The sequence below is a fragment of the Dasypus novemcinctus genome, chromosome 21 (assembly GCF_030445035.2).
Source record: "Dasypus novemcinctus isolate mDasNov1 chromosome 21, mDasNov1.1.hap2, whole genome shotgun sequence".
Lineage (NCBI taxonomy): Eukaryota > Metazoa > Chordata > Mammalia > Cingulata > Dasypodidae > Dasypus > Dasypus novemcinctus.
In genome coordinates, this window is record NC_080693.1 from 29,038,469 (window position 1) to 29,065,495 (window position 27,027).

The 27,027-nt window shown below is 43.5% G+C and overlaps 1 protein-coding gene across 1 annotated transcript in view; it reads left to right on the forward strand.

Moving 5' to 3' along the window:
* The window catches only part of SHPK (sedoheptulokinase), a 37,986-nt gene that overhangs the window by 7,853 nt on the left and 3,106 nt on the right, over window positions 1-27,027 (forward strand). Inside the window, exons 2-6 of the mRNA XM_058283756.2 lie at window positions 1,524-1,665; window positions 15,817-16,000; window positions 16,567-16,719; window positions 17,693-17,868; window positions 22,560-22,760. Of these exons, the coding sequence (XP_058139739.1) occupies window positions 1,524-1,665; window positions 15,817-16,000; window positions 16,567-16,719; window positions 17,693-17,868; window positions 22,560-22,760 (856 nt within the window). The remainder of the gene's footprint in view (window positions 1-1,523; window positions 1,666-15,816; window positions 16,001-16,566; window positions 16,720-17,692; window positions 17,869-22,559; window positions 22,761-27,027) is intronic.

The following is a 27,027-nucleotide window of genomic DNA, read 5'->3' on the forward strand; positions in this document are numbered from 1 at the left end:
GTCATGCAGGACAATTCCCATGTCCCTAAAGTACCCCATGTTTTTTTTTTTTTTTTTTTGATTGATTGATTTATTTATTTAAATCTCCCCCCTCCCCTGGTTGTCTGTTCTTGGTGTCTATTTGCTGCATCTTGTTTCTTTGTCCGCTTCTGTTGTGCTTCTGTTGTCATCAGCGGCACGGGAAGTGTGGGCGGCGCCATTCCTGGGCAGGCTGCACTTTCTTTTCACGCTGGGCGGCTCTCCTCACGGGCGCACTCCTTGCGCGTGGGGCTCCCCCACGCGGGGGACACCCTTGCGTGGCAGGGCACTCCTTGCGCGCATCAGCGCTGCGCATGGCCAGCTCCACACGGGTCAAGGAGGCCCGGGGTTTGAACCGCGGACCTCCCATATGGTAGACGGACGCCCTAACCACTGGGCCAAAGTCCGTTTCCCAAAGTACCCCATGTTATACCTATTCTTCCCACTCTCTCTCCTCAGAACTTCTGGTGTCCACTGCCTTTATATCAATGATACAAGTTCTTCCATTGCTAGAATAATATTAAGTTTACTCAAGTCCATGGTTGCTTTCCCCCGTGTTTGTTCGTTCCTCAGTCTTGAGGATTTTGGAATGGTGATGCCCACTCTGTTTCTGATTGAGAGGAGGCTTAGATCCCATGGGCAGCTGAAGGGAACTGTCTTGCTTTTGCTTGTACTTTTTACCTGAAGATTTATCCTTTCCCGCTGCCTTTCGTATCTTTGTTTCTGCTTTCACAGGAGCAGGTTCAGCCGGCAACCTTTCCCAACTCCTCTTGGGCTCTTCCTTCACTGCCCCTCCTGCTGCACTGACCTCCTCTTGGGCGTGTTGGTGATGGGGAGGGTGCTGCAAGCTGGGATGTGCCGAGAACCTTTGCCAAGCTGGGCTGCCTGGCGGCCGCCACTCCTCTTGCCTGAGCTCCTGGGATACCCCCTGACCCCTGGAGGTTTTTTGCTTTAAAGTCCAGGGCTTGGCTTTCAGGTCACTTAGGAAACGTTCTGGCAGATGAACTAAAGCCTGAGCAGATGAAAGCACTTGGGCTCATCCTGAAGCGCTTTAGCCCACGGGGCCTTTCTTGGCCACTTCTCTCAGGCCAGGTTCCTCCTTGCTGAGTCCCAGCCTTCGCCCACCTCATTGCTCTCTGCGCCTGGAGTAAGACCCTTCCCTGATTTCTCCTTACAGCATGGTCTTTCTGGTGTCTTCCTACCCTTCCTGCTGGGCAGTGCTTTATTCAGCTCCAGATCGCCTACTGTGGAGGCCAGAACCTCGTCTGTAGCACACCTCCTCTGTGAAGTGGGGGAGTGGGCCCTTGCCCACCACATGCCTACTCCTGGCTCAGCTGGTGTGGCAGTCGGCCCCACATCCCATCCCCGAGGCAGTCAGCAAGCCCTGGCAGTGACTGTTGTGGAATTAGCTGGGCAGCTGCCATCTAGGAAGTCCCTTGAGGCCTCCCCCCTCCTCCCCTGTCTGTCTGCTTACCTCTGCCCAGTGTGTCCTCTTCTGTTTCCAGGGGCGGGAGCAGGATGTGAGTAGAATCATCCAAGCCCTAAATGAGTGCCTTGCTGCCCTTCCTCAGCAGCAGCTCCGGAAAGTGGGCAGAATTGGAGTGTCAGGACAGATGCATGGAGTCATGTTTTGGAAAACAGATCAAGGTATGTTGGGCTCAGGAGATGATCTCATGCTGCTAACAATCACTTCTTGAATGAAAAAAGTGCTGTGAGGACTCTTGCCGAAGGGTCAGGTTATCCTCCAGTGGAAACAGTGTCACGCTACTTGGGAAGAAATGGCACGTGCTGCCTCTTGTATTTTGTGTGTACATCCTGTCTTGTACAAATATGTAACAAATAAGATCTCCACTGACAGATCTTCAGGGCACTATTCATGAACAGGCAAAGGGAGAGTACATTTTCTGTGATTCTTTTGTAGGATTCAGTGGAGCGGATTTTCTATAGCTTTCTCTTTATTTGTGTTACTGTCTCAGAGCATTAGCACTGAAATCCAAGAGATTAACTGTATTGTAGGTGCCAAGACACAGAATATTCCTGCCCCCCCCCCCCTTGTTTTTTTCAAATTCAGGATTCAGGCATAGTATCTGTTGTTTCTAACATCATCACACAGATTTGTGATTTTTTTTCCAGGGTGGGTCCTTTCTGTGGGCTCATCTGCTAAGCATTCTTTGCATGTCTTCTTATATCCTGAGGTCCATCACAGCACAGAGGTGGGAGGGCTGTTATCTTTGGCCCTAGAGGGAAAGCTAAGCCAGAATAACAGCAATGAGCATTTCACATGCCAGGTGCTGGGCCAAGGATGCTACCTGTATGATCTCATCAGCGCTCCGAACAACTTGATGATATCATTTACACTACTATCTATGTTGTGCAGATAAGAAGTTGAGGTTCAGAGAAGTACAATAATATGCTCAAGGTCATATGACAGCAAGTGGCAACACCAGGATTTTAAACCAGGTCTGACTGGAGACACTGAGCTTTAAAGGTCTCTGGGAAACGAGAGCTACAGGAAGCTACAACAGCTCAGAGAAAGAAAGAACCTCCCAACAGAACTGTCCAAAGAAGAAATAGGCTCCTGTAGGAGGGAACGAGCTTCCTGTTATGGTAGGCATTAAAGATTTTTAAAATTATAAATAATTTTATATAGACACAAAAGTAGAATAGTATTATGAATCAACGTATACCCATCATCCAGCTTCAGCAATATCAACATTTTGCTGTAGGTATTTTAAGCAGAGAATGGATGGCTACTTTGGGAGATGCAGTTAATGGGATTTGACTGTTGGAGTCACTCTTTCTGTGTGGAGAGTTGGTACTTCAGAGTCCCCTAGGCCAAGTGAGTGGAGAGTTGCCTCTCATGAGCATTGACTGGTGTCTAGTGATGCATCCTTTGATGAGTCCACAGGATGGGACCAGGGTAATTGTAAAGGCTGGCACAGCCTTCTTTGCTGTCTACTTGCTGTCTGGCCGACTGCAACCACAGGAACTGCTTGTCTCCAAGCAGTAGCAGGAGCAGAAGGCTGATCAGGACGTTACAGTGGACCTCTTAGAGGAAGTCTAGGTTGTAAAGGCTTCTTTTTTTTTTTTTAGGATTTATTTTTATTTATTTATACCCCCTTGCTGCTTCCTTGCTCTCTGCTCTGTGTCCAAAAATCGTTGTGTGTTATTCTGTGTCTGCTTGTCTCCCTTTGTAGTGTCATCTTGCTGTGCCAGCTCTTCATGTCAGCTCTCCATGGGCACAGGCTGTCAGCTCTCCATGGGTGTGGGCCAGCTTGCCTTCACAAGGAGGCCCTGGGACACGAACCCAGGCCTCCCATATAGTAGATGGGAGCCCAATCAGTTGAGCCACATCCGCTTCCCTGTAAAAGCTTCTTAAACTCCTTAATTTTGCATTAATGAGGATAAATGCCCTTTTAATACTAAAACCTTTCCCAAAGAGGACAGCACAGCTCTAATGATTGTGGTCTGGTTACATGCCCTCCTTTCTCCCTGTCTCCTGGACTTTGTAACAACCACACAAACCATTGCCCACATTGTTGGAGGGAGCTGCTTAATATTTCATTGAGCAGAGCCACATGCCTTCTTGTTTTGTTTTCTGTTTCTGGGAAGGAGGGATGATGATACCTGCTTAGTGGAGTTGAGTGAGATCATATTTGGGATCAAGTCATGCTGTTTTTAATGGCAGCCTTAATTCAGTCTGTTTTCAGTACCAACAATATTTAAGGCTCTGTGCTTGGCCCCATGGGAGATATAGAAAGGAGTGGGATGAATCCTCTACCACATGAACTAATGGGGAACATAGGCACCAGTGACTCCAGCAGAGAGCTAAGTGCTTCAGCTAGAGCAGAAGGCGAGCAAGTTGGAAAAAAAGAGAGGGAGGAATGTGTCTTCTGAGAGGCTGTGGTTATGCCTATTTCCTAACTCCATTTTCAGGCTCAGTAATAGCAAGAAAGAATGGGGATCATAAAACTAAGCTAGAAGGCAGGCAGCTGAGTGGTAGAAAATATCTGTATAAACTGACAAAACATTACTATATGGGCCTAAGAAGAACCAATAACAAGAAGGACAAACGGCCCTGTGGAAATGTGGGCAAAGGTTATCAACAGGCAGTTCTTAGAAGATGAAATACTAATGGCTAGCAAAGATCTGAAAAGATGCTCAGTGTCATTAGTAATTAGGGAAAAGCAGGTGAAAACAACAAGGAAAAATCTTTTTTCTTCCCAGTGAAGTGTAACAAATCAAAAAGTTAGAAAACATCAAGAGTTGACAAGGGGCTGGAAAATTGGTTTTCTTAAATGTAGCTGAAAGTGGTGTAAATTGGTACAGCCTTTTTGGAAGGCAGTTTGGTAGGACCTATTAAAAATAATGAAGCTGCTATGGCTCAGCAGTTCTATTACTTAGAATCTGTTTAGGAAAAGTGCTTGGACGTGGGCAAGAGGAGGCATAATCATGGTTGCTCATAGCCTCCTTGTTTATGATAGTGAAAAGTGGCACATTGATTGACAGAGTGATGTTTAAAAAATGGAGCATTTTAACTATAGGGGGATGGTTAGGTAAAGTATATCCATGCTGTGAAATGACAGGCAGTAGTTATAAAGATCCATGTGTAATGACATTGAAGAACCTCAAAGACATGTTGTTGAATGGTAAGAAAACAAAAAACAAACAAAAAACCCATCTAGAACAATCAGCATTTAAAAATACAGGGAAAAAAACCCCAAATGAAATAGACAACAAAACAAAATATGTATATGTGTATGAGTAAAAACTCTGGATATTTACCCAATGAGTGTTTTAAAAAAATTTTTTTTGAGATTTATTTATTTCTTCCCCTTCCCCTGCCCATTGTTTTTGAGCTCACTATCTGCTTTCTGTGTGCATTTGCTGTGTGTTCTTGTGTGTGCTTGTTTTCTCTTTAGGTGGCACTGGGAACCAATCCTGGGAACTTCTGGAGTGGGAGAGAGGTGCTCAATATCTTGCACCACCTCAGCTCTCTGGTCTGCTGTGTCTCTTGCCTCTCTTCTGTGTCTCTTTTTGTTGCATCATCTTGTTGTGCCAGCTCTCTGCATGGTCCAGCTTGACGTACGGGTTAGCACTCTGCTTGGGCCAGCACTCTGCCTGGGCCTGCTCACACAGGTTGCTCCTCAGTTTTTCATTCTCTAGCCTTATTTTCTTTTCTGGTGAACCATATTCCATGAGTTTACATAATATATTTACTTAATAATAACTCAGTCATATGGTATTTGTCTTTTTGTGTCTGGCTTGCTTCACTCAACATAATGTCCTCCAGGGTCATCCATGTTGTCATAAGCTTCATGACTTCATTTCTTCTTATAGCTGCATAATATTCCATCAGGCGTATATACCACAGTTTGTTTATCCATTCTTCGGTCGGTGGACACCTGGATTGTTTCCATCTTTTGGCAATTGTGAATAACACTGCTATGAACATCAGTGTGCAGATGTCTGTTTGTGTCACTGTTCTCAGTTCTTCTGGGTATATACCTAGTAGTGGTATTGCCAGGTCATGTGGCAAATCTATCTTCAACTTCTTTAGGAACTGCTAAACATTCCTCCACAGTGGCTCTAGCATTCTGCATTTCCACCAACAGAGGATAAGCGTTCCTATCTCTCTACATCTTCTCCAACACTTGTAGTTTTCTGTCTTTTTATTTATCTATTTATTTTATTTTTTTAAATGATTTTATTTTTTATTTATTTCTCTCCCCTTCCCCCTACTCCAGTTGTCTGTTCACTGTGTCCATTCACTGTGTGTTCTTCTGTGTCTGCTTCTATTCTTCTCAGTGGCACCGAGAATCTTTGTCTCTTTTTGTTTTGTCATCTTGTTGTGTCAGCTCTCTGTGTGTGCGGTGCCACTCCTGGGTAGGCTGTGCTTTCTTTCGTGCTGGGCAGCTCTCCTTACGGGGTGCACTCCTTGCGTGTGAGGCTCCCTTACATGGAGGACACCGCTGCATGGCATGGCACTCCTTGCTTGTGTCAGCACTGCTGTGGGCCAGCTTCACACAGGTCAAGGAAGCCCTGGATTTGAACCATGGACCTCCCATGTGGTAGGCGGACGCTCTATCTGTTGAGTCAAGTCTGCTTCCCTCTGTCTTTTTAATAGTGGCCATTCTGGTAGGTGTGAAATGATATCTCATTGTAGCTTTGACTTGCATTTCCCTAATCGCTAGTGATATTGAACATTTTTCATGTGCTTTTTTGCCATTTGTATTCTTTCTTTGGATAAATGTCTATTCAAGTCTTTTGTCCATTTTTAAGTTGGGTTTGTTTGTCTTTTTATTGTTGAGTTGTAGTATCTCTTTATATATCATGGATATTGAAAACTTATTGGATGTGTGATTTCCAAATATTTTCTCCCACTGAGTTCGTTCCCTTTTCAACACCTTTTTTTTTTGTTTCATCAGTTTTATTGGTCATATATTCCAAATTCAGTGTACAAATCTTTCAAAATAACTGAATGTTACAAGAATAGTTTACAATTCAGCTCTGCTTGCACAAATACTTGACATAGGAAACTGTTTTTACAAATACATAGGTTTTCCTAAAAGAATACTTTAATAAAGAAAATAAGTCTTTATATATCTTACAGCAAATTTCATGCAATTTCTATATCCCATTCAGTCAGCCATTATCTCAGGTTTTCTATTACAGTGTGTCCATCACATCCAATAAACGAAATTACAATCTGTTTCCAATTTTCTATTACTATTGAGATTTACATCGTCAGGAGTTTTTAAGCTTCCTTTTCTACTTTTATTGGTCTGAAAGAATTCACTTGTTCAGGCTAGGAATGATCATTTCAACAACTTTCCTTCTGAAATGTAACTTGTATTGCGTTAATCCTTGTGTTTGGTCAGTGATTTTTTTTTTCCCCACAATTTTTTTTTTAATTGTCTTTTTTGTTTAAAGATACATTCAGTGATCTTTTTTTACTTCTCACCTGAGCTGGACCAGCTGGTAGTTTTACCCCCAACATATCAATCAAAAAGAGTAAAGTCCTTACAAAAATGAAATGCTAGAAAGGAGAATAAATAGAGATATTAAGAAAACTACAACGTTTCTATTGCTCAGAATAGAGAACACTTTTATTCCAAGTCTCCCCCAGGTTGAAGAGATATAAAAAAATAAAATATAAGGATGTGGCAGTAGTTTTATAAAATACTGAAAAACTGAAAAAGGTTAATCACCTAGGTCAGTGGTGTGTCATTTTCAAAATGCCAGAGGATCCAGAATCTTGGACTCTGTGGCCAACTACACTTGACATTCTTATGCTATGACTTTGAAACAGACTTATAAATATCCACTTGCCCAGAGCAAGTAATCCTTTAGGCCAGGGACCTTACAGAATACGGACCACATCTACCAAAGAGAGGTAACAAGGGAAAATTTGGCATCCATTACATTCCTTCTCTGTTAGGGAAAAGTGGGTCCACTTGGCAAAACTTGTTGTCTTACTTTTCAGGTAGCATGAATTAAAAACAAGAGATTAGAAGTACTCTACAATCAAATTCAGATTCCTAAGTACTCAGCTCCAATTATTCAATATTCCTAAAAGGTTTCTTTAATCAAGCTCTTGTCTAATAAGAGGTTTAACAGTACTTAGAGATTATGGTGTGTCCCATTCCTCTTCTCTTTTATTTCTCTTGATTTCTATTTCTCACCAAAGTGTAACAAGTTGCTACAGGTTTTTACCAAAATTTTGCAGCAAAAATTGGAAATAAATTATTTTGTATTTCCAAAGTGTTCATATTATAATGTATCACGTTTGCATGTAACTACGAGAAAGCCAAATAACCTCTACTGCAGTGATTGTGCAAATTCAGCATAGTCAGTGTTTCCATCATTGTTCTTGTCATCTCTCAGAATGCCATCTATTAAGTTAATCGGTTCATCTTCATTCATTGGTGGTGCCTGTTCACTTCCTTCCTCCTTATGGACATGAGTGCTGGCTGTGGAGAGTTCTAAGCCGTCAAGCAAATTATTGCCATCATAATCGTGCATTTTGAAATAATGGAGCAGCAGTTCTTGTGGGGACAGCTCCGCCTCTGGTTTGTTGATGACACCTTCTAGATACTCCATGATATGCTCTTGGTCGTGAACGGTCTTCTTATCCAGGCTTGCACTACCAGGATGTGAGAAGCTGGCCCTGGGCTCTTCAGCCCTGGCACCTGGGGCACAAAAGGCCCCAGAGCAGGCCACACAGGAAAAGAGTTCTCAACAGTCGCAGGGATTTCATGGCTATCAGCACACCATATCCACCTTTTCACCCTTTTGACAGAATCCTTTGAGGTGCTGAAGTGTTTAATTTTGAGGAAGTCCCATTCACTGTTTTTTCTTTTGTTATGCGTGCTTTAGGTGTAAAATCCAAGAAACTGCCATCTACCACCAGATTTTGAAGAGGTTTCCCTACATTTTCTTCTAGTAGTTTTATGGTCCTGGCTTTTATTTTTAGGTCTTTGATCCGTTTTTAATTGATTCTTGCAGAGGGAGATAGGGATCTTCTTTCATTCTTTCGGTTATGAATATCCAGTTCTCCCAGCACCATTTGTTGAAGAGACTGTTTTGTCCTGTTAATATTGACTTGGTAGGTTTGTAAAAAAAGCAATTGGCCATAGAGGTGAGGTTTATTTCTGGACTCTTAATTCTACTCCACTGATCAATGTGTGTATCTTTATACCAATTTCATGCTTTTTTTTTTCAGATTTATTTTTTATTTATTTCTCTCCCTCCCTCCCCCACATTGTCTGTTCTCTGTGTCCATTCACTGTGTGTTCTTCTGTTTCCGCTTGCATTCTTGTCAGTGGCACTGGGAATCTGTGTCTCTTTTTGTTGTGTCATCTTGCTGCATCAGGTTTTCATGTGTGTGGTGCCACTCCTGGGCAGGTTGCGCTTTTTTCACATGGGACGGCTCTCCTTGCAGGGCACACTCCTTGCCTGTGGGGCTCCCCCATGCAGGGAACATCCCTGTGTGGCATGGCACTCCTTGCTCACATTAGCACTGCGCATGGGCCAGCTCACCACATGGGTCAGGAGGCCCTGGATTTGAACCCTGGACCTCCCATATGGTAGGCAGATGCTCTATCAGTTGAGCCAAATTTGCTTCCCCAATTCCAGCTGTTTTGACCACTGTAGCATTGTTGTATGTTTCAAGGTTAAGTAGTGAAGGTCCTCCCACAGTGCTCTTCTTTTTTAGAATACTTTTGCCTATTCTGATGCATTTCCCCTTCCAAATGAATTTGGGAATTGCCTTTTCTATTTCTGTAATGTATGCTGTTTGAATTTTGATTGGTATTGCATTGAATCTATAAATCAGTTTGGGTAGGATTGACGTCGTTACAATATTTAGTCTTCCAATCCATGAACCTGAATGTCTTTCTATTTGTTCAGGCCTTAATTGATTTCTTTTAGGAGTGTATTGTACTTTTCTGAATATAGGTCCTGTACTACTTTGGTTAAATTGATTCCTAGGTATTTGTGTCTTTTTGTTGATATTGTAAATGAAATATTCCCCCCTGATTTCCTCCTCAGACTGTTCAATACTAGTGTATAGAAACAATACTGATTTTTGTGTGTTGATCTTCTATCTTGCCAGTTTGCTGAACTTGTTTATTAGCTCAATTAGCAATGTTATAGACATTTCAGAATTTTCTAAATATAGGATCATGTCATCTGAAAATAGTTTTATTTCCTCTTTTCCTATTTGGATGCTTTTTATTGCTTTTTCTTGTCTAATTGCTCTAGTTAGAACTTCTAGCCCAATGTTGAATAGCAATGGTGACAGTGGGCATCCTTGTCTTGTCCCTAGTTTTAGAGGGAACGGCCTTCAACCTTTCCCCATTGAGTATGATGTTGGCTGCGGGTTTTTCATATATGCCCTTTATCATATTGATAAATTTTCCTTATATCCTGTCTTTCAAAGTGTTTTTAAAGAAAGGATGCTAGATTTTGTCAAATGCCTTTTCTGCATTGATAAATATGATCATGCATTTCCCCCCACCACCTTCAATTTGTTAATCTAACATCCTTGTTAATGTGGTTTGGTATATTAATTGATTTTCTTGTGTTAAACCACCCTTGCATACCAGGAATAAATTCTACTTGGTCATTCTTTTGATATGTTGTTGGTTTCTATTTGCAGTTTGTTGTGAATTTTTGCATCCATGTTCATTAGAGAGATTGGTCTGTAATTTTCTTTTTTTGTAGTAAATTGATCTGGCTTTGGTATTAGGGTGATGTTGGCTTCCTAAAATATTTCGGTAATTTCCCCTCCTCTTTAATTTTTCAGACGAGTTTAAATAGGGTTTATATCTATTCTTCTCAAAATGCTTGGTAGAATTCACCTGTGAAGCCATCTAGTCCTGGGCTTTTCTTTGTTGGGAGATTTTTTTTTTAACCATCTGAAACTGTTTTTATTTATTTATTTATTTTTCTTTATTTTCTCTTAAATGTTACATTAAAAAAATAAGAGGTCCCCATATACCCCCCACTTCACCCAAGCCACCCCTCCCACATCAACAAACTCTTCTATCATTGTGGTACATCCACTGCACCCGGTGAATACATTCTGGAGAACTGCTGCAGCACATGGACAGTGGTCCACATTGTAGCCCACACTCTCCCCTAGTCCACCCAGTGGGCCACGACAGGACACACAACGTCCAGCATCTGTCCCATCAGCACCACCTAGGACAACTCCAAATCTTGAAAATACCCCCAAACCATATCACTTCTTCGCTCTTGTTGGGAGATTTTTGATGACTGTTTCAATCTCTTTAAATGTCATTGGTTTAATTTCTTATATTTCTTGTAGAGTCAGTGTAGGCTGGTTGTGCATTTCTAAGAATTTCTCCATTTCATTTAGGTTGTCAAGTATGTTGGCATAGTTTCTCATAATATCCTATTATGACCCTTTTTATTTCTGTGGAGTTAGTCATAAATCCCCCCCTTTTGTTTCTGACTTTATTTATTTGCATCTTCTCTCTTTTTTTCTTTGTTAGTCTAGCTAAGGGTTTAATTTTATTGATCTCAAAGAATCAGATTTTGGTTTTGTGGTTTTTTTGTTTGTTTGCAATTTCATATATTTCTGCTCTAGTATTTTTTATTTCTTTCCTTCTGCTTGTTTTGGAATTGGTTTGGTGCTCTTTTTGTAGTTTCTCCTGTTGCTCAGTTAAATCTTTGATTTTAGCTCTTTCTTCTTTTTAATATAGGCAGGTAATTAGGACTATAAATTTCCCCTCAGCTCTGCCTTTGCTGTTTCCCATAAATTTTGATAAGTTGTATTCTCGTTTTCATTTGTCTCAATATATTTACTAATTTCACTTATAGTTTCTTCTTTGACCCACTGATTGTTTGGGAGTGTATTGTTTAGCTCCTATACATTTGCAAATTTCTCCCTTTCTCATCTATTATTGATTTCTAGTTTTATCCCATTATAATCTGAGAAGGTAGTTTGTATAATTTCAGTCTTTTTGTATTTATTGAGACCTGCTTTGTGACCTAACGTGGTCTATCGTGGAGCACTTGAGAATGTATAACCTGCTGATTTGGGATGCAACAACATTCTGTATGTGTCTGTTATATCTAGATTATTGATCATATTGTTGAATTTCTCTGATTCCTTGTCGATCTTCTGTCTAATTGTTCTTTCTAATGATGTAAGTGGTGCCTCAGTGCCTACAAGAAATACAAGAACTTTACAAACCAATCACATTTAAAGTGCTTTGAATAGTACCTGCTACATGGTAAACATTGTGTATTTGTTTTATAATAAAAATGAAATAAAAAATTAAATAAAAAATTAAATGTTTAAAAAAAAAGTAATTGGATCAAAAGAGTTTTGAAAGCAGATCAAGAGATTTTAAAAAAGCTACAAAATCAAGCTTCAGGACTGGGATGAGAATTCCCGTTTTAGGTTTAGGTGGAAATGTAGTTTTGGGGACTATTCCAAGGAAGACATCTCTCTAACAGGGAGAAAACCCCCAGGCCCAGGTGAAACTTACTGTGACCCCAGACAAATTCTTCAGGTGCAAAGTCCCCAGATCTGCAGTCTCAGGACCTAGATAAAAAATGGACAATAAATATAACACACATTCATGCATGAATGAATGGATATTTAACAGTCTAGGACTAAGGTGGAGGGAGGTGGCTTGTCTCTTTCTTTGGTTCTCAATGAGAAAATTTATAGGAAAATTCAATGACCTGGTTCCCAAACCTGGGGTCTGAGATCAAGACACAGCCTTGAAGCAGCTTTATGTGGTGCTATGCCCTGCTTTGCTTTGTGGCAGTTACCATTCTGCAGCGGAGTCTGAATTCTCATCTTCATCCTTTAGGTCTGGGTCAATTGCTGATAATTTTTCTGGACTGGTCCTTATGTCAGTGTTCTTTTCCCATTCTGCTTCAGTGATTGTATTTATATTGTATGAAGGCATGGGAAACATCTCTTGTTTGAGGAGAAAAGAGAACAAATAATGTATAAGGAGATACATTCTTTTCCTCAAAGGCTGCTGGGAAAGTTTTAGGACTATGGACAGGCTTTCGAAGGTAAAGGTTCATTCATCATCATCATCACTAACACAGAGTGCTCACTATATGCCAGGTGCTGTTCTAAGTGTTTTACATTTATTTATTAATTTAATTCTCACAATAAACCCTAAGATAAGTATTGTAATATCCTTACTTTACAGATTAGGACACTGAGGCACAGTGATTTTGTCAGTAGGAATTGTCAGGGATTAGCTAGGTGATTCTTCTATTCTACATGGAGTTGATGGAGTTTGCTCAGTATTATTTATCTGGTGATTGTTTTGGAGGGTCCAAATGATTTCATTCAGTGTCTGGTGCTTTAGTGGGGAAGGCTGGGTACAGTTGGCCAAAGCACCTCTATGTTGCCATTCTATATAGTCTTTTTAGCACCATGTCCTTGGGCTAGTTGGAACTTCTTATATGGTGGTTGACTGTATTAGTCAGCCAAAGGGGTGCTGATGCAAAACACCAAAGTCTGTTGTCACATGTTGGAGCAAGATGACTACCGATATCTGCAGGGGTTCAGCCTCCCTTTTCCTTTTTTTTTTTTTTAATTTATTTTTATTTTATTTAATTCCCCTCCCCTCCCCCGGTTGTCTGTTTTCTGTGTCTTTTTGCTGCGTCTTGTTTCTTTGTCCGCTTCTGTTGTCGTCAGCGGCACGGGAAGTGTGGGCGGCGCCATTCCTGGGCAGGCTGCTCCCTCCTTCGCGCTGGGCGGCTCTCCTTATGGGTGCACTCCTTGCACGTGGGGCTCCCCTACGCGGGGGACACCCCTGTGTGGCACGGCACTCCTTGCACGCATCAGCACTGCGCATGGGCCAGCTCCACATGGGTCAAGGAGTCCCGGGGCTTGAACCGCGGGCCTCCCATCTGGTAGACGGACGCCCTAACCACTGGGCCAAAGTCCATTTCCCCCTTTTCCTTTTAAGGCTCCATGATCCAAGCTTCTTCCAATATCAGCTGTAGGCTGGGATGAGTCTCATCTCTCTTCTGGGCTTGTTCCTCTCTGGGCTCAGCTGCTCTGGTCTCTCCACAATGTCAGATGTAGACTATTAGGCTCTCTGACTTCCTGGGGCCTCTGCCATGCCTATGGAACCATCTCTATTCCTCTGAGTTCTCCTGTGTGTTTACTTCCCAGGGCTCCAGCTCAAAACTACAACCTCCCTTCTCTGCAGTGTGGTTTCTCTGTGTGTCTTTCCCCACCAAGGGGCTGGAGACTCAACATCCTACTGACATGGTCCAATTAAAGCTTTAGTCATTACTTACTCAAGTAAAAGTGAAACCTCTGAATCCAATATAATCTAATGTGCCCAGAGGAAAAGACCAGTTCACAAACATAATCCAATATCTCTTTTTGGAATTCATAAATAATGCCAAACTGCTACACTGACTTTCCCAGAGTGAGCGTTCCAAGAAGCTTGGGCAGGAGCTGCAAGTCTTCTTATGATCTAGCCTTGGTGGTCCAGTGATACCACTTCCATCACATTCTGTTGGTCGTGCAAGTCATTAAGGCCAGCACAGATTCAAGGAAAGAGGATTTAGATGCCACCTCTCAATGAAAGGAGTAGCATAGAATTTGTGCCCATTTAAAATCTACCACAAATAGAATTTTCTGTTTGATTAAAAAAAAAAATAGTGTTTTGAAGAAAAGAAACTTAGAACGTGGAGAGTTATAACTGACCAAACTTTCATAGGAGAACTCGATAAAAATAGTCTCAGGCTTATAGGCATACAGCAGAAGCTTTGCCACAGAAGGACCTAAACTGGGAACAGTTTTGGGTGAAGTATTTAAATTAGAACAGAGAACAATTCCAGAAGATGTTGCAAGAGATTTATAAAGTGAAGCTGGCCAAATATGTTAACAAAGATTTTTTTTAACCTTACATTTTAAAAAAATTGTGGTTTCCATTTTGACCACTTTCAAGTATACAATTCAGTGGTATTAATTATTTTCACAATGTTGTACTACCATTACCATTCTATTACCAAAACTTTTCCTTTACTCTAAACAGAAACTCTATACCTGTGAATGCCTTCCTCTCCCATCCCTGGCTAACTTGTAATCTACTTTCTGTCCTTGTAAATTTGCATATTTTAGTCATTTCATATCAGTGAGTCATAGACTATTTGTCCTTTTGTATCTGGCTTATTTCACTTAACATATCTTCAGGGTTTATCCCTGTGGTCACAAGTATCAGAACTTCATTTCTTTTCACTGCTGAGTCTTATTCCGTTGTTACGTATATACATATTTTGTATATATATATTTTGTTTATCCATTTGTCTATTGGTGGACACTTGGGTTGCTTCCACCTTTTGGCTATTGTGAATAATGTGATATGACCATTGATGTTTATTTATGAAAGTTTTGATGTCTGCAAATCAATTAGCTAAGACCAAAGAAAAAGGGATAATATATTCAGAATCATCCAGAATTAAGTCTAGATAATTACATCATGATGAGGGCTGGAAGGACAGAGACCAGGGAATTTGAGTGTGTGCTAAAATTTTTATTTATTTTTTAACGATTTCTTATTTTTTATTTATCCCACCCCCCACTCCCCCCGTTCCCCCCATTCCCCTGGTTGTCTGCTCTCTGTATCCATTCGCTGTGTATTCTCCTGTGTCTGCTTGTACTCTTATTAGGCGGCTCTGGGAACAGATCCTGGGACCTTCTGGAGTGGGAGAGAAGTCATTACTCTCTTGCACCACCTCAGCTCCCCTGTTCTGCTACGTCTTCTTACTTTCTTTCCCCCGTGTCTCATGTTGCATCATCTTGCTGCGCCAGCTCTCCACGTCAGTTGGCACTCCTGAGCAGGGCCACATTCCCGAGTGCGCTGGCACTCTGCGTGGGACAGCTTGCCCTCACCAGGAGGTCCTGGGGATTGAACTCTGGACCTCCTATTTGGTAGATGGGAGCCCAATTGGTTGAGCCACATCCATTTCCCTAAACTTATTTTATTGGAAGGGGATAAGATATATCAACTTGAAAAAAAATGAGTAAAATGAAACATGGAAGAAGTGGGACAAACAAGGGAGTAAGTGGATTGCCCAGGTCACACAGCTGCTGTGTGGTGGAGTCAGGTACTAAGCCCAGGCACTCCAATACCAGCATCTGCATGTGTGAGCAAAGCTTATCATAGGGTGGTAAATGTGTCCATTGTAACCTCATTAGCAGAGTCTTCTCCAGGACATGCTGGTGCCTGGCCAGTTGTTCTTTTCTCTGTTTTTTTGTAATCTCCTTCATTCTAGGCTGTGAATGGACAGAGAGAGGGGACGCCTCTGTGTTTGAGCCCAGAGCTGTGAGCCACCTGGTCACCTGGCAGGATGGTCGGTGCAGCAGTGGGTTCCTGGCTTCTCTGCCCCAGCCAGAGTCCCATGTTAGTGTGGCCACAGGGTTTGGCTGTGCAACCATCTTCTGGCTTTTGAAAAATAGGTATGAACAATTATTCTTTAATTTGGGTCCTGGGTTTCCAGGGGATTATGAATGGGCAGGAGGTTGCAACTCCAGCCAGTTGGCGTCAGTCCACCTGCTGGATTGTGCCTCAGTAAGTGTGGTCTGGCACAGGTTGAGGTCCCATAATCTAGCCTTGGTTTAGAAAGCCTTCATTTCTTACTGGGCTTTCTAATGGTTACCCACTTCTAACCCAGAGGGGGAAAGAAGGAGCCAGAGAGAGCAAGGGATTTGCCAAGGGTCATGTGGTGAGTTCATGGTGGGTCAGAGCTACAGGGTGCTGAGAAGGGCCTCTGCCCTACCTTTCCCGGCATGGCATGTTCTCCCATGCGTCCCCTTCCCTAAGGCTGACTCCTGCTGGGGTTGCTTGGGGTGACTGGGAGGCCCTCACCTTGGGAGGTCCAGCTGTGCTTGAGCCATATAGGCCACAGCACATAGTGTTCTAGCTGCTTATGTGTTGTCAAGTCCCTACTGCCCATAGGTAGCTGCAACGAATTCTTTTGAGACAATATTAGACTCTAGTGAATTGTTTTTGGTGTGAAACACAGCCCAGAGTTCCTGAAGTCCTACAATGCAGCTGGCACCATCCACGACTATGTGGTGGCCATGCTGTGTGGCTTGCGGAGACCCCTCATGTCAGACCAGAATGCCGCCAGCTGGGGATATTTCAACACACAGAGCCAGCGCTGGAACTTGGAGATGTGGGTATAACTCAGCAGGCTGGCTTCAGTCTGACGTGCATTTCTGGAGTGTGAGCATCAGTGGGGTTTGTCCGTTTGGGAAGGGCCAGAATCGTGTTCCGAAGGCCCCCAGCCTGTTCTGTTCACTCACTGTGGGCCTGACTCTCATAAAGCCGTGGGCTGTGTGGGCTCGTGCTCTGCCCACGCACCATGCTGTGCATTTCTTCCTCCACACTTGCCTAGACCTGGGGTGGCGTCCAGTTCTCTATGACCCGGGCTCAGCCTGTAAATCTTAAAGAAAAACTTCCACTTTTTAAATGTATTTAAAACTAAGGTTAAGAAGTGTAAGGAGCAGGCAAGAGGGTAAGTCCCTTTTAAACCATCATTTGCCTTTTCAGGTACAGAAATCCAGTGCCTTATAAGGTTGCTTCCTTCAGGGCTCCAATTCTGAGCTCTGAAGAAAAAAAGCACCTGGTAGTTCAGGTAAAGTCTTTATAGCATGTTTCATAAAGTTGACAGCCCCATACTCACTAACCCGGAATGCTACATTTGATATCCAGGAGACTGACAGGTGTGATTTTGGTTTGGACCTTGTTAACCTACTATCACCTTTCTCTGAAACTCCAGCTGTCTGCTTTTGCAGAGTGTTTGTGTTCCCTTCAAGCATAGGAGGTGGGAATTCTGATGATTACCTCTTAGCAGGATCCTTCCTGATCCTGCTGCTTATGCTGGCTGTTTTCTCCCCTAGGAAGGTGAATCCCAAGATTTTGTATCCCAAGTCAGCGATCCCTAATTTAAGTCAGTGAGCCCAAGCGTATAGCTCCTGACTTTAAAAAGCCAAAGAGACTGCTTATGAAGCACTGGATTCTACCCTCCTTCCTCCTATGTGTATCCTATCCCTCTTTCCCTTGATGAGTTTCTTGGAAACAACAACAACAAAAAGACCAGAAAAGCAGACACCAGATAAAAACAGGTGTCCATTTTTATTTTACAGACTGAGGACCTCAGGCTTTCCTATCCAGCTGCTCCCAGACGTTGCTGAGCCTGGCAGTGTGGCAGGCAGAACTTCTCATGCATGGTTTGAAATCCCAAAGGGCACAGAGGTAGGAGTGGCCATGGGCGATTTGCAGTGTTCTGTCTATTCCTGCATGGCCCACAGGACAGATGCAGGTAAGGTTTTCCTTTGTTTGCTCCTCAGACCTACACTGGTGCCTCCCAAGCACCAGCTCTGTGCTAGGTTCTGAAGGACACACCAACCTTAGCAGCGGTAGTAGCCTCTGCTCAGGGGAGTTTGTGGTCCAGCAGGGCAATTTCCTTCTCTTAGCACTGACAAATGGACACCAATCTGTGCTAATCCCTCAAGGGCAGGTGAGGGAAAATGGCTTTCTCTAGTTGCCTGATTGGCATGTAACTCCATGACAGAGAAAGTAGATGAATAGATTAGGGTATTTTGTTATTATGTATTTGTCACATCTGATTTGAGGTGCAGAATCTCTTCTGTAATCAGGATAAGAGACATCACAGTGAGGTGGAGGCAGCAGTCTAGGGTAGGGGTTGGCAAACTTTTTCAGTAAAGGGCCAGAGAGTAAGTTTTTTTTTTTTTTTTTAAGATTTTATTTATTTCTCTCCCCTCCCCCCCGGTTGTCTGTTCTCTGTGTCTATTTGCTGCGTCGTCTTTGTCTGCTTCTGTTGTTGTCAGCGGCATGGGAATCTGTGTTTCTTTTTGTTGTGTCATCTTGCTGCATCAGCTCTGTGTGTGTGTGGCACCATTCCTGGGCAGGCTGCACTTTTCTTTCGTGCTGGGCGGCTCTCCTTCCGGGGCGCACTACTTGTGCGTGGGGCTTCCCTACGCAGGGGACACCCCTGCGTGGCACGGCACTCCTTGCGCGCATCAGCACTGTGCATGGGCCAGCTCCACACGGGTCAAGGAGGCCCAGGGTTTGAACTGGGGACCTCCCATGTGGTAGACGGACGCCCTAACCACTGGGCCAAGTCTGCCACCGAGAGTAAGTATTTTAGGCTTTGTGGGCCACATGGTCTCTGTTGTAATTATTTAACTCTCCTGTTATAGCTTGAAAGCAGTCATAGACAATGCACAAATGAACTGGCATGACTGTGGTCCAATAAAACTTTATTTATGGACACTGAAATTTGAATTTCATATAGTTTTCACATGTTGCAAAATGTTATTCCTCTTTTGATTTCTTTTTAGCCATTTAAGATTATAAAAATATGCAGGTGGTATTATAAATTGGTACAACTGCTTTGGAAAATAGGCTGAAAGTTCCTCAAAATATTAAATATAGAGTTACCACTCCTAGATAAATAGCCAAGAGAATGAAAAACATATGTTCACACAAAAAATTTTACATAGCAGCAGTCATAAAAGCTTAAAAGTGACCATTTTTGTCTAACAGCTGATGAATGGATATGCAAAATGTAGTATACATATAATGGAATATTATTCATCCATAAAAAAGGAATGAAGTACTAATACATTTGACAACATGGATAAATCCTGAAAGCTTAATGCTAAATTCAGTCACAGAAGGCCTTATATTGTATAATTCCACTTGGAAGGACTGCCCAGAGAGAAATTCACAGAGACAGAATGAAGATGAATGGTTGCCAGGGGCTAGGGAGATGTGGAAATGGAGAGTGACTGCTAATAGGTATGATGAAAATGTTCTGATGTTAGATAGTGGTGGCAGTTGTACAACTCTGTGAATACACTAAAAGCTAGTGAAATTTACACTTTAAAATGATGACTTTTACATGAATTACATCCCAGTAAAGTTATTATTTAAAAAGTATAGTAACCATTCTTAGTTCGTAGGCCATACAATAACAGGTGGCAGTCTCGATGCGGCCTGTGGGCCATACTTTGCTAATCCCTGGTCTAGAGTAAAAGCCAGGGCCTTCCCACCTGAGCAGGGTGGTTGCAGGATAACGCCCATTGCCCCCTGAGCACTTGTGTTTCATTCCATCCTTAGAGCAGCCTGACTGAACAAGACCACTCTGGGTGCCTCTCCTTGTTATTTAGAGGACAAAGGATTCATTCATCTTACTCTGGTTTTTCCCTGTCTTGGCATCTTTGCCTCTGCCATCATTTAGAAAAAACTTCAATTCAACCTTGAATTTAAAAATTCTAAGCATCACTATCTTCTGTGTAGTGGTTCATTCCCATTCCATTCCATTCTTTTTCTTTTTTTAAATATGTATATATTTTAAAGACTTATTTTATTTATTTCTCCCCATTCTCTTCTTGTTTGTACTTGCTGTGTCTATTCATCTTTCTTGTTTCTTTAAGAGGCACCAGGAGCTGAAACTGGAACCTCCGATGTGGGAGGGAGGCACCTAATTGCTTTTGAGCCACCTCCGCTCCCTGCTTTGTTGTGTCTGTCATTATGTTTTTCCTCCCCATGTCTCTTGTTACGTCATCTTGTGTCAGCTTGCCATGCCTGCCTGTCATGCTGGCTCACTGTCTTTTTAGCAGGCACCAGGAACCGAACCATGGCCCTTCCTTGTGGCAGGTGCTTGAGCCACATCTCCTTCCCTTCATTACATCATTTCTTAAAAGACAAAATTTCAAGCAATGTTTTCGTTTGCGTATTTGCTGTTTGGTAGTAATTTCCTTTTTGAAACAGAAGTTACCCTTTTTTTAAAACCTCATTGAACACACTGAGAAAATGAAGTTGTAAAAATTTCAAGGCAAGGCACTCATATCAATGTAGTTAGTGAGTGAAAAAATACAAAATTAGCTGACAGGGAGAGGCAAAATTCTGCCTATATTGTTATATATGTATATATGATTGTATTAGTCTGTCAATGGTGTGGTGATGCAAAATACCAGAAACAGGTTGGTTTTTATAAAGGGTATTTATTTGGGGTAGGAGCTTACAGATACCAGGCCAGAAAGCATAAGTTACTTCCCTCACCAAAGTCTATTTGGAGCATGATGACTGCCGATGTCTGTGAGGGTTCAGGCTTCCTGGGTTCCTACATTCCTGGGGCTTGTTTCACTCTGGCTTCAAGGTTCCTTCCTTCCTGGGGCTGGCTTCTCTTTCCTCTGCATGCTGACTTCCCGGGGCTCCAATTTAAGTCTTCAGCATCAAACTCCAAAATCAAAACTCCAACGTTAAAAGCCTCCAACTCTGTTCTTCACCATGCCTTTAATCTGTGAGTCCCCACCCACCAAGGGATGGGGACTCAATGCCCTAATCGTAACTCAGTCATGCCCAGGTACACATCAGGTTACAAGCATAATCCAATATTGCTTTTTGGAATTCATCAATTATATCAGACTGCTACAATGATAAAAGCTTTTAAGATCAACAGAGTTTAAAGCCTTCTTTTTCTCCCAAAGTTTCACCAAAAACCAATGTCCCAGGAAAGTGGTAAATTTATCCTGTGATTTTTAATTTTCCCAGTACCCCTACTCTTGCCTTCTGTCCCTTCACCCTAAGGTGTGAGTATCAGGGAGCACATGTGGGCTTCGGATGAAGCCCTCAGGCCTGGCTCGGAATTGTGGTCTCCCTCCTTCCCTGGTGTGGTCTCGGGCAGGCTGCTTCCCTCCCTGAGCCCTCGTCCTCATCCTAGAGGAGGCTGTTAATGATGCCTTGCTCCTGCGGTGGTTGTAATGACTGAGCTGATGCCTGTAGGGCACACCTGGGAAGGGATTGATGTGCAGTCATTCCTTTCCTCTTACCTGGTACTTTTCAAATCTTGGACTTTTCCCTCTGCAGAGGGCTGCCCTGTGCCTGGTGTAAATGTAAACGTGCTTGCCAGGTGGGAAGAAGATATGGATTAGGTCACCCCTGAAGTGAGGTGGGGTGTTCTCTGGCTCTGGATGGGAACTGCTGACCTGTGCTCACTTGTGCTGTGTTGATGGGCCAAGTTGGTTGGCCCCCTGTTGCTGACGCCTTCACCCCAGGGGGCAGGTGGAAGGCATGATGCGTCAGGTTAAAAGGTTTGACATAGCATACAGTCAAGCTTAGTGGCTTTCCGAGACTTGTTTGTGTTCTTCTTGCTTTCCACCCCCAGGAAATGGGGAAAATTGAATGCTGACCTCATTTATTTTGCCCTCCTAGGGGTGAACGTCATCCTTCATCCCTTCTGTTCTTGGATCTAGGAGATATCCCCTTGTTGGTGGAGGGAGGTGGGGGAAGCATATCTTGGAAGTGTCCCTGGATAATGAGAATGAGATGGTACTTACCACAAATAAATGAACTTGCCCCAGAGAATAAAACCCTTGGCCTGAGGTCTTACTTTATGATAGTTACCTGTTGCTGCCCAGCAAGTCACCCCTGTCCTTAGCAGCTCAACACAAAAAGCATTTATTATCTTTTTTAGTTTCAGAGGGTCAGGAATCTGGGAGTGGCTGGTGGTCCCGGCTCAAGGTCTGTCCTAAGTTTGCAGTCACTCCATAGGCTGGGCCTGCACTTCTCTCCAGGCTTGCCTGAGGCCGGAGGACCTGCTTCTAAGCTCATTCCTATGGCTGTTACTGGAGGCCTCCCTTCCCACCACACTGACTCTGTGGGGCCTGCATGACAAGGCAGCTGGACACTCCAGAGCATGTGGCCCAAGAGACAGCCAAGACAGCTGCAGTGCCCTTTCATGGCCTATCTCTGAAGTCTCACATCATCACTTCTGCTTCATTCTGTTCATTAGAAAGGAGACTCTGAGTCCAGACCACACTCCAGGAAAGGAAATTAGGCTACCTCTTGAAAGGACGTGTCTCAGAGAATTTGTGCACATTTTTAAAAAACCACCACATTCTCCCACTGCTCCGTTGTGACTTGTGCTTCCCACAAGTTGAATTAGCTTGGCAGACCTAACCTCTGTTCTCTTTGGACCCCCAGTTCTCAACATCAGCACCTCGGTTCAGCTGGCAGCCTCCATGCCTTCGGGGTTCCAGCCGGCGCAGACTCCAGACCCCTCGGCTCCAGTTGCCTACTTCCCGTACTTCGACAGGTCCTACCTGGGGGTGGCAGCATCACTCAACGGGGGCAATGTGCTGGCTACGTTTGTCCACATGCTGGTTCAGTGGATGGCAGATCTAGGTAAGGTATGGCCCCCACACTGCTGTATTCTCTGCTTGTCCTTTCTGTGTGGCAGGGTCTTGGAACTTACATGCTGTCTAAGCTTCCAGATTTCCACTTCAGGCCCAGCCAGGTTCTGGCATTTCCTTCCTTCCCTCAGAACCTGGGCTTGCAGCCTCTTTTCCTCTCATCTTCAGAGCTGCCATCACTTATTCTCTTTTTTTGGGAGCCCCCTTTCCCCTAACCTAGACTTTGGAGTATCATCTGGTCTCCCCAGCTGGGCCATGCCTCACTTTCTTACTTTCTTCTGTTTATGGGTCTTGTGCATTTAAGGATTTTCTTTCTGATGACTAGTGATAGCTGAAAAGAAAATAATCAAAGGTAATTGGTAAAAGACTCCTGATATTTTTATAAAATGATTAAGTCTTCATGGCATTTATTCCTGGTAAGTAGTTACTGACTGCTTTCTTGGAATGATTCCTGGAAGCTCTGATGCCCTCGTGCTCTCTTCCTTTATTCCCAGGGTAAAATGAGTCAAGCCCTCCTCTGCTCTTCTGTTACAATGTAACACGTAACCTTCCTCCAGGAGACTTTCCCTTTCAAGCACTTAAGGTAGAAATGAAATTTCTCCTCAGCTGTCCAGGTCTAGGGAAAGCATGTTCATGAGATGTCTTGGTTACCTGTAGGAGCTCCAACAGGTAATTCCAGGAGAAATTCAACACAGAGAGGAACGTGGGCAGGAGAGGCACACAAGAAGCTTGTGCTGATGGCATAAGAAGGTGTAACAACTGACATTGATCCTGTCAGGCTGGACAGGGACACCAGGACTGCCAGGGGAATTCTGCCCCCTTGGCGGCAGTCCCCTCAGGAGTAATTCATTTGAAGAACCAGACTTTGATTTTGTTTTGCATTGCATCAGAAAAGGGAGAACCAGTCAGCAGAACCTTTAGCAAAGCATTTATCGAGGTACTGGTTTAACTGGATTGGGCCTTTCGATTGTCTACTGAGTTGGCCATGTTCCTCTTGCTACAGAAGTGACTGTTTTCCTTACCCCTGAGAGAGGTGGTAATATTTCATTTCTCTGTAAGATGCTTTGGAAAAGTTTTTATGGTTTCCCGGCTGTTATTTTGGTTAAACAGCAAGAGCTTAAAGTTTGTATATGTATTTATATAAATTATATAAGTTACATTATATAATGTAACTTAACCTTCTATGAAGTTTCTACAATTATGCCATTTGATTGGAAAAAAAATAGGCTAATACAGTAAATTTTCTTAGATAAAGGACATTGCATTTATTTATTTATTTTAATTTTTTTAAGGGGTGCCGGGAATAGAACCTGGGACCTTGTACGTGTGAAGCAGGACTCAATCACTGAGCTACACCTTCTCCCTGACATTGCATTTATTAATCAGAAATAGAAATATTAAAGCATAAAATACACAAGTAGAGCCCTCAGTGGATTCAGAAGGCCAGGGGTCAGCCAACAGGGAGCTCCGCCCCATGTGGTGATTAAGAACTGGACTCCGGAGCCTAGGGCTGGCTTTCAACCCCAGGTCTGCCACTTACTATCTGTGTTCCTTTGGGCAGGTTACTTAATCTCTCTGAGCTTCGCTTCCCTCATCTGAAAATGGGTCAATCATAGTATGTACCTCCCTCAAAGGATTGTGAGACTTAAATGAGTTAGTAGTGTGTAGCACTTAGATCAGTGCCTAGCCCATAGTGTGATGTGTGTTTGCTAATCAGCACAGTGTGGTGGCTGGAACCTCAGCTCCTAGCACAGCTGTGGCCTTGGCAAGTCCCTTCTCTTCTGTTTCCCCAGCTCTGGTGTTCTGTGTTTCTAAGCCTGTGGCAACTCCTAGCAGTTTCCGCCTCTGTTAATCCCCATTATGTAGACTAGGATGAGCCAGGGGACGCAGGGTCACGGCTAGAAGCCAGGCCTCTTGGGCTTCCAGCTGGCTTGACACTGTCCTTCCTTTCAGGTACTCCAAAGGCCTGGGTCATGGCCCAAGGGTTTTCTAGGAAGAAGACTTTGAGTATGAGTTCATGTTTCCTTAAAAAAATAAAAAAATTTGTATTAAAGGAATATAAGCACGTGATTTAAAAAAAATCCATTAATACAGAAGGATTTATAGAGCAGCAGTCCCTCCCCCACCTCTTTCACCCTTGTCCTATTTCTAACAGGCAGTCACCATAAGGTCTTGCAGCTATTGTATATGCACTTTTAAAAAATTCAGTCTTTGCTCTGGGTTGGAGGCCAGATTTTACCTGGAGCAGTGTGTGGCAGTTTGTCTCAGCGCATTTTCATCCTGGCCGGTTTTAGGGGGCATTGGCTGTTGTAGCCCAGGGGCATTGGGTGGAGGGCTGTGACATCTGGCTGCGTCCCTGGAGTCCTCCACTGTCCTGTGCACACCCCTTCTTGGAGCAAGTGGGAAGTGGCAAGGCCAGCAGAGTCTGCAGAGCATCTGGAGCCAGGCCCAAATGGTGTCTCCCCTGATTCTGTAAGCTGAGGAGTAGCATGCAGTCTTCTCAAGGGGAAATAGCTGGGCTGTACTGGCTGATTGGGTTCAGGAGGGCTCATGGGCTCATCGTTTGAGTTCCTGCAACTTACGATGGCTGAGTTGGGAAAGGTGAGTCAGGGGATGTGGATCTCTCCAGGGAGTTGTGAGAGCTTTTCCTGGGATTGGCTCATCCCTTGTTCTTCCCATAGATCATTTATTGAATGTAGTGGTTAGATCTAAGTCAGCATATAAAGCAAAATGGTAAAGTTGAAATAGGTGTTGAAGACCCTTGAATGATAATCATGGTAACATCTATGAGTGATCCCCATGTACCAGGCACTGCGCTGATTAAATTATGCATGTGAACTACCTCATTAAGGTCATCACAAGGACCCCAGAAGATGGGCACTGTTATTATCCCTATTTTCTGGAAAATAAGAAGTTGACTAACCTACCCTGGTAACCCTGCCAGGAGCAGCAGAGCCTGGCTTCACTCCAGGAGGTCTAGCTGTAGCACTGTGCCCTGGACATTGTGCTACACTCCTTCTGGAAGGTTCCTAACTTTTCTTGCCCAGAACTGAAACAGTTGCTATTTCTTTAGCTGAATTAAGAAATATTTAGCTAGCTGGCTTGTATTTAGGGACTGTGTTATAGGAAAAATATGTATCGTCAAACACAAGAATCATAATGTGTAGCAAAATGCTGACACCATGAGAGGCATAAGGGAATTGAAGCTGAAGGTGCTGGAGCTTCAAAGTCTTCTTCCTTTTTTTTTTTTTTTTTTTTTTTTTAAAGATTTATTTATTTATTTAATTTCCCCCCCCCCTCCCCTGGTTGTCTGTTCTTGGTGTCTATTTGCTGCGTCTTGTTTCTTTGTCCGCTTCTGTTGTCGTCAGCGGCACGGGAAGTGTGGGCGGCGCCATTCCTGGGCAGGCTGCTCTTTCTTTTCACGCTGGGCGGCTTTCCTCACGGGCGCACTCCTTGCGCGTGGGGCTCCCCCACGCGGGGGACACCCTTGCGTGGCACGGCACTCCTTGCGCACATCAGCACTGCGCATGGCCAGCTCCACACGGGTCAAGGAGGCCGGGGTTTGAACCGCCGACCTCCCATATGGTAGACGGACGCCCTAACCACTGGGCCAAAGTCCGTTTCCCCAAAGTCTTCTTCCTTATGCTTACTCTGAGTACCTGCTCAGGATACAGGAGTCAGGGGGCAGGGCTGGGCACACATTTACTGCTTTTTTTTTTTTTTGAGGTACCAGGGCCAGGGATTGAACCGGGACCTTGTATGCTGGAAGCTGGTGCTCAACCACTGAGCTACATCGGCTCCTCTGAGTTGGTTTCCTCATTTGTTTGCTTTTTTTTTTTTAGGAAGCACTGGGGACTGAATTTGGGACTTCCCATGTGGGAAGCAGGCACTCAACCACTTGAGCCACATACGTTCCCAATAACTTTTATTGTATTTTTTTGTCCTTATTTATTTTTCAAATGTTACATTAAAAAAATATGAGGTCCCCATATACCCCCAACCCCCCTCACCCCACTCCTCCCCCCATAACAACAACCTCCTCCATCATCATGAGACATTCCTTGCATTTGGTGAATACATTTCTGAGCACATTCTGAGGTTTCATCCTGAAGGCTCTGGTATCACTTCCACCTTCTGAAATATCTCGCACCTCTAAGGCTTGGGATTTATGGGCATGAACTGATTCCCTTCTCATTAACTTCTTCCTCTGCAGACTTCCCACCTGTAGCTTCTTCTTGGTTCTGAAAAGTTGATCTTCA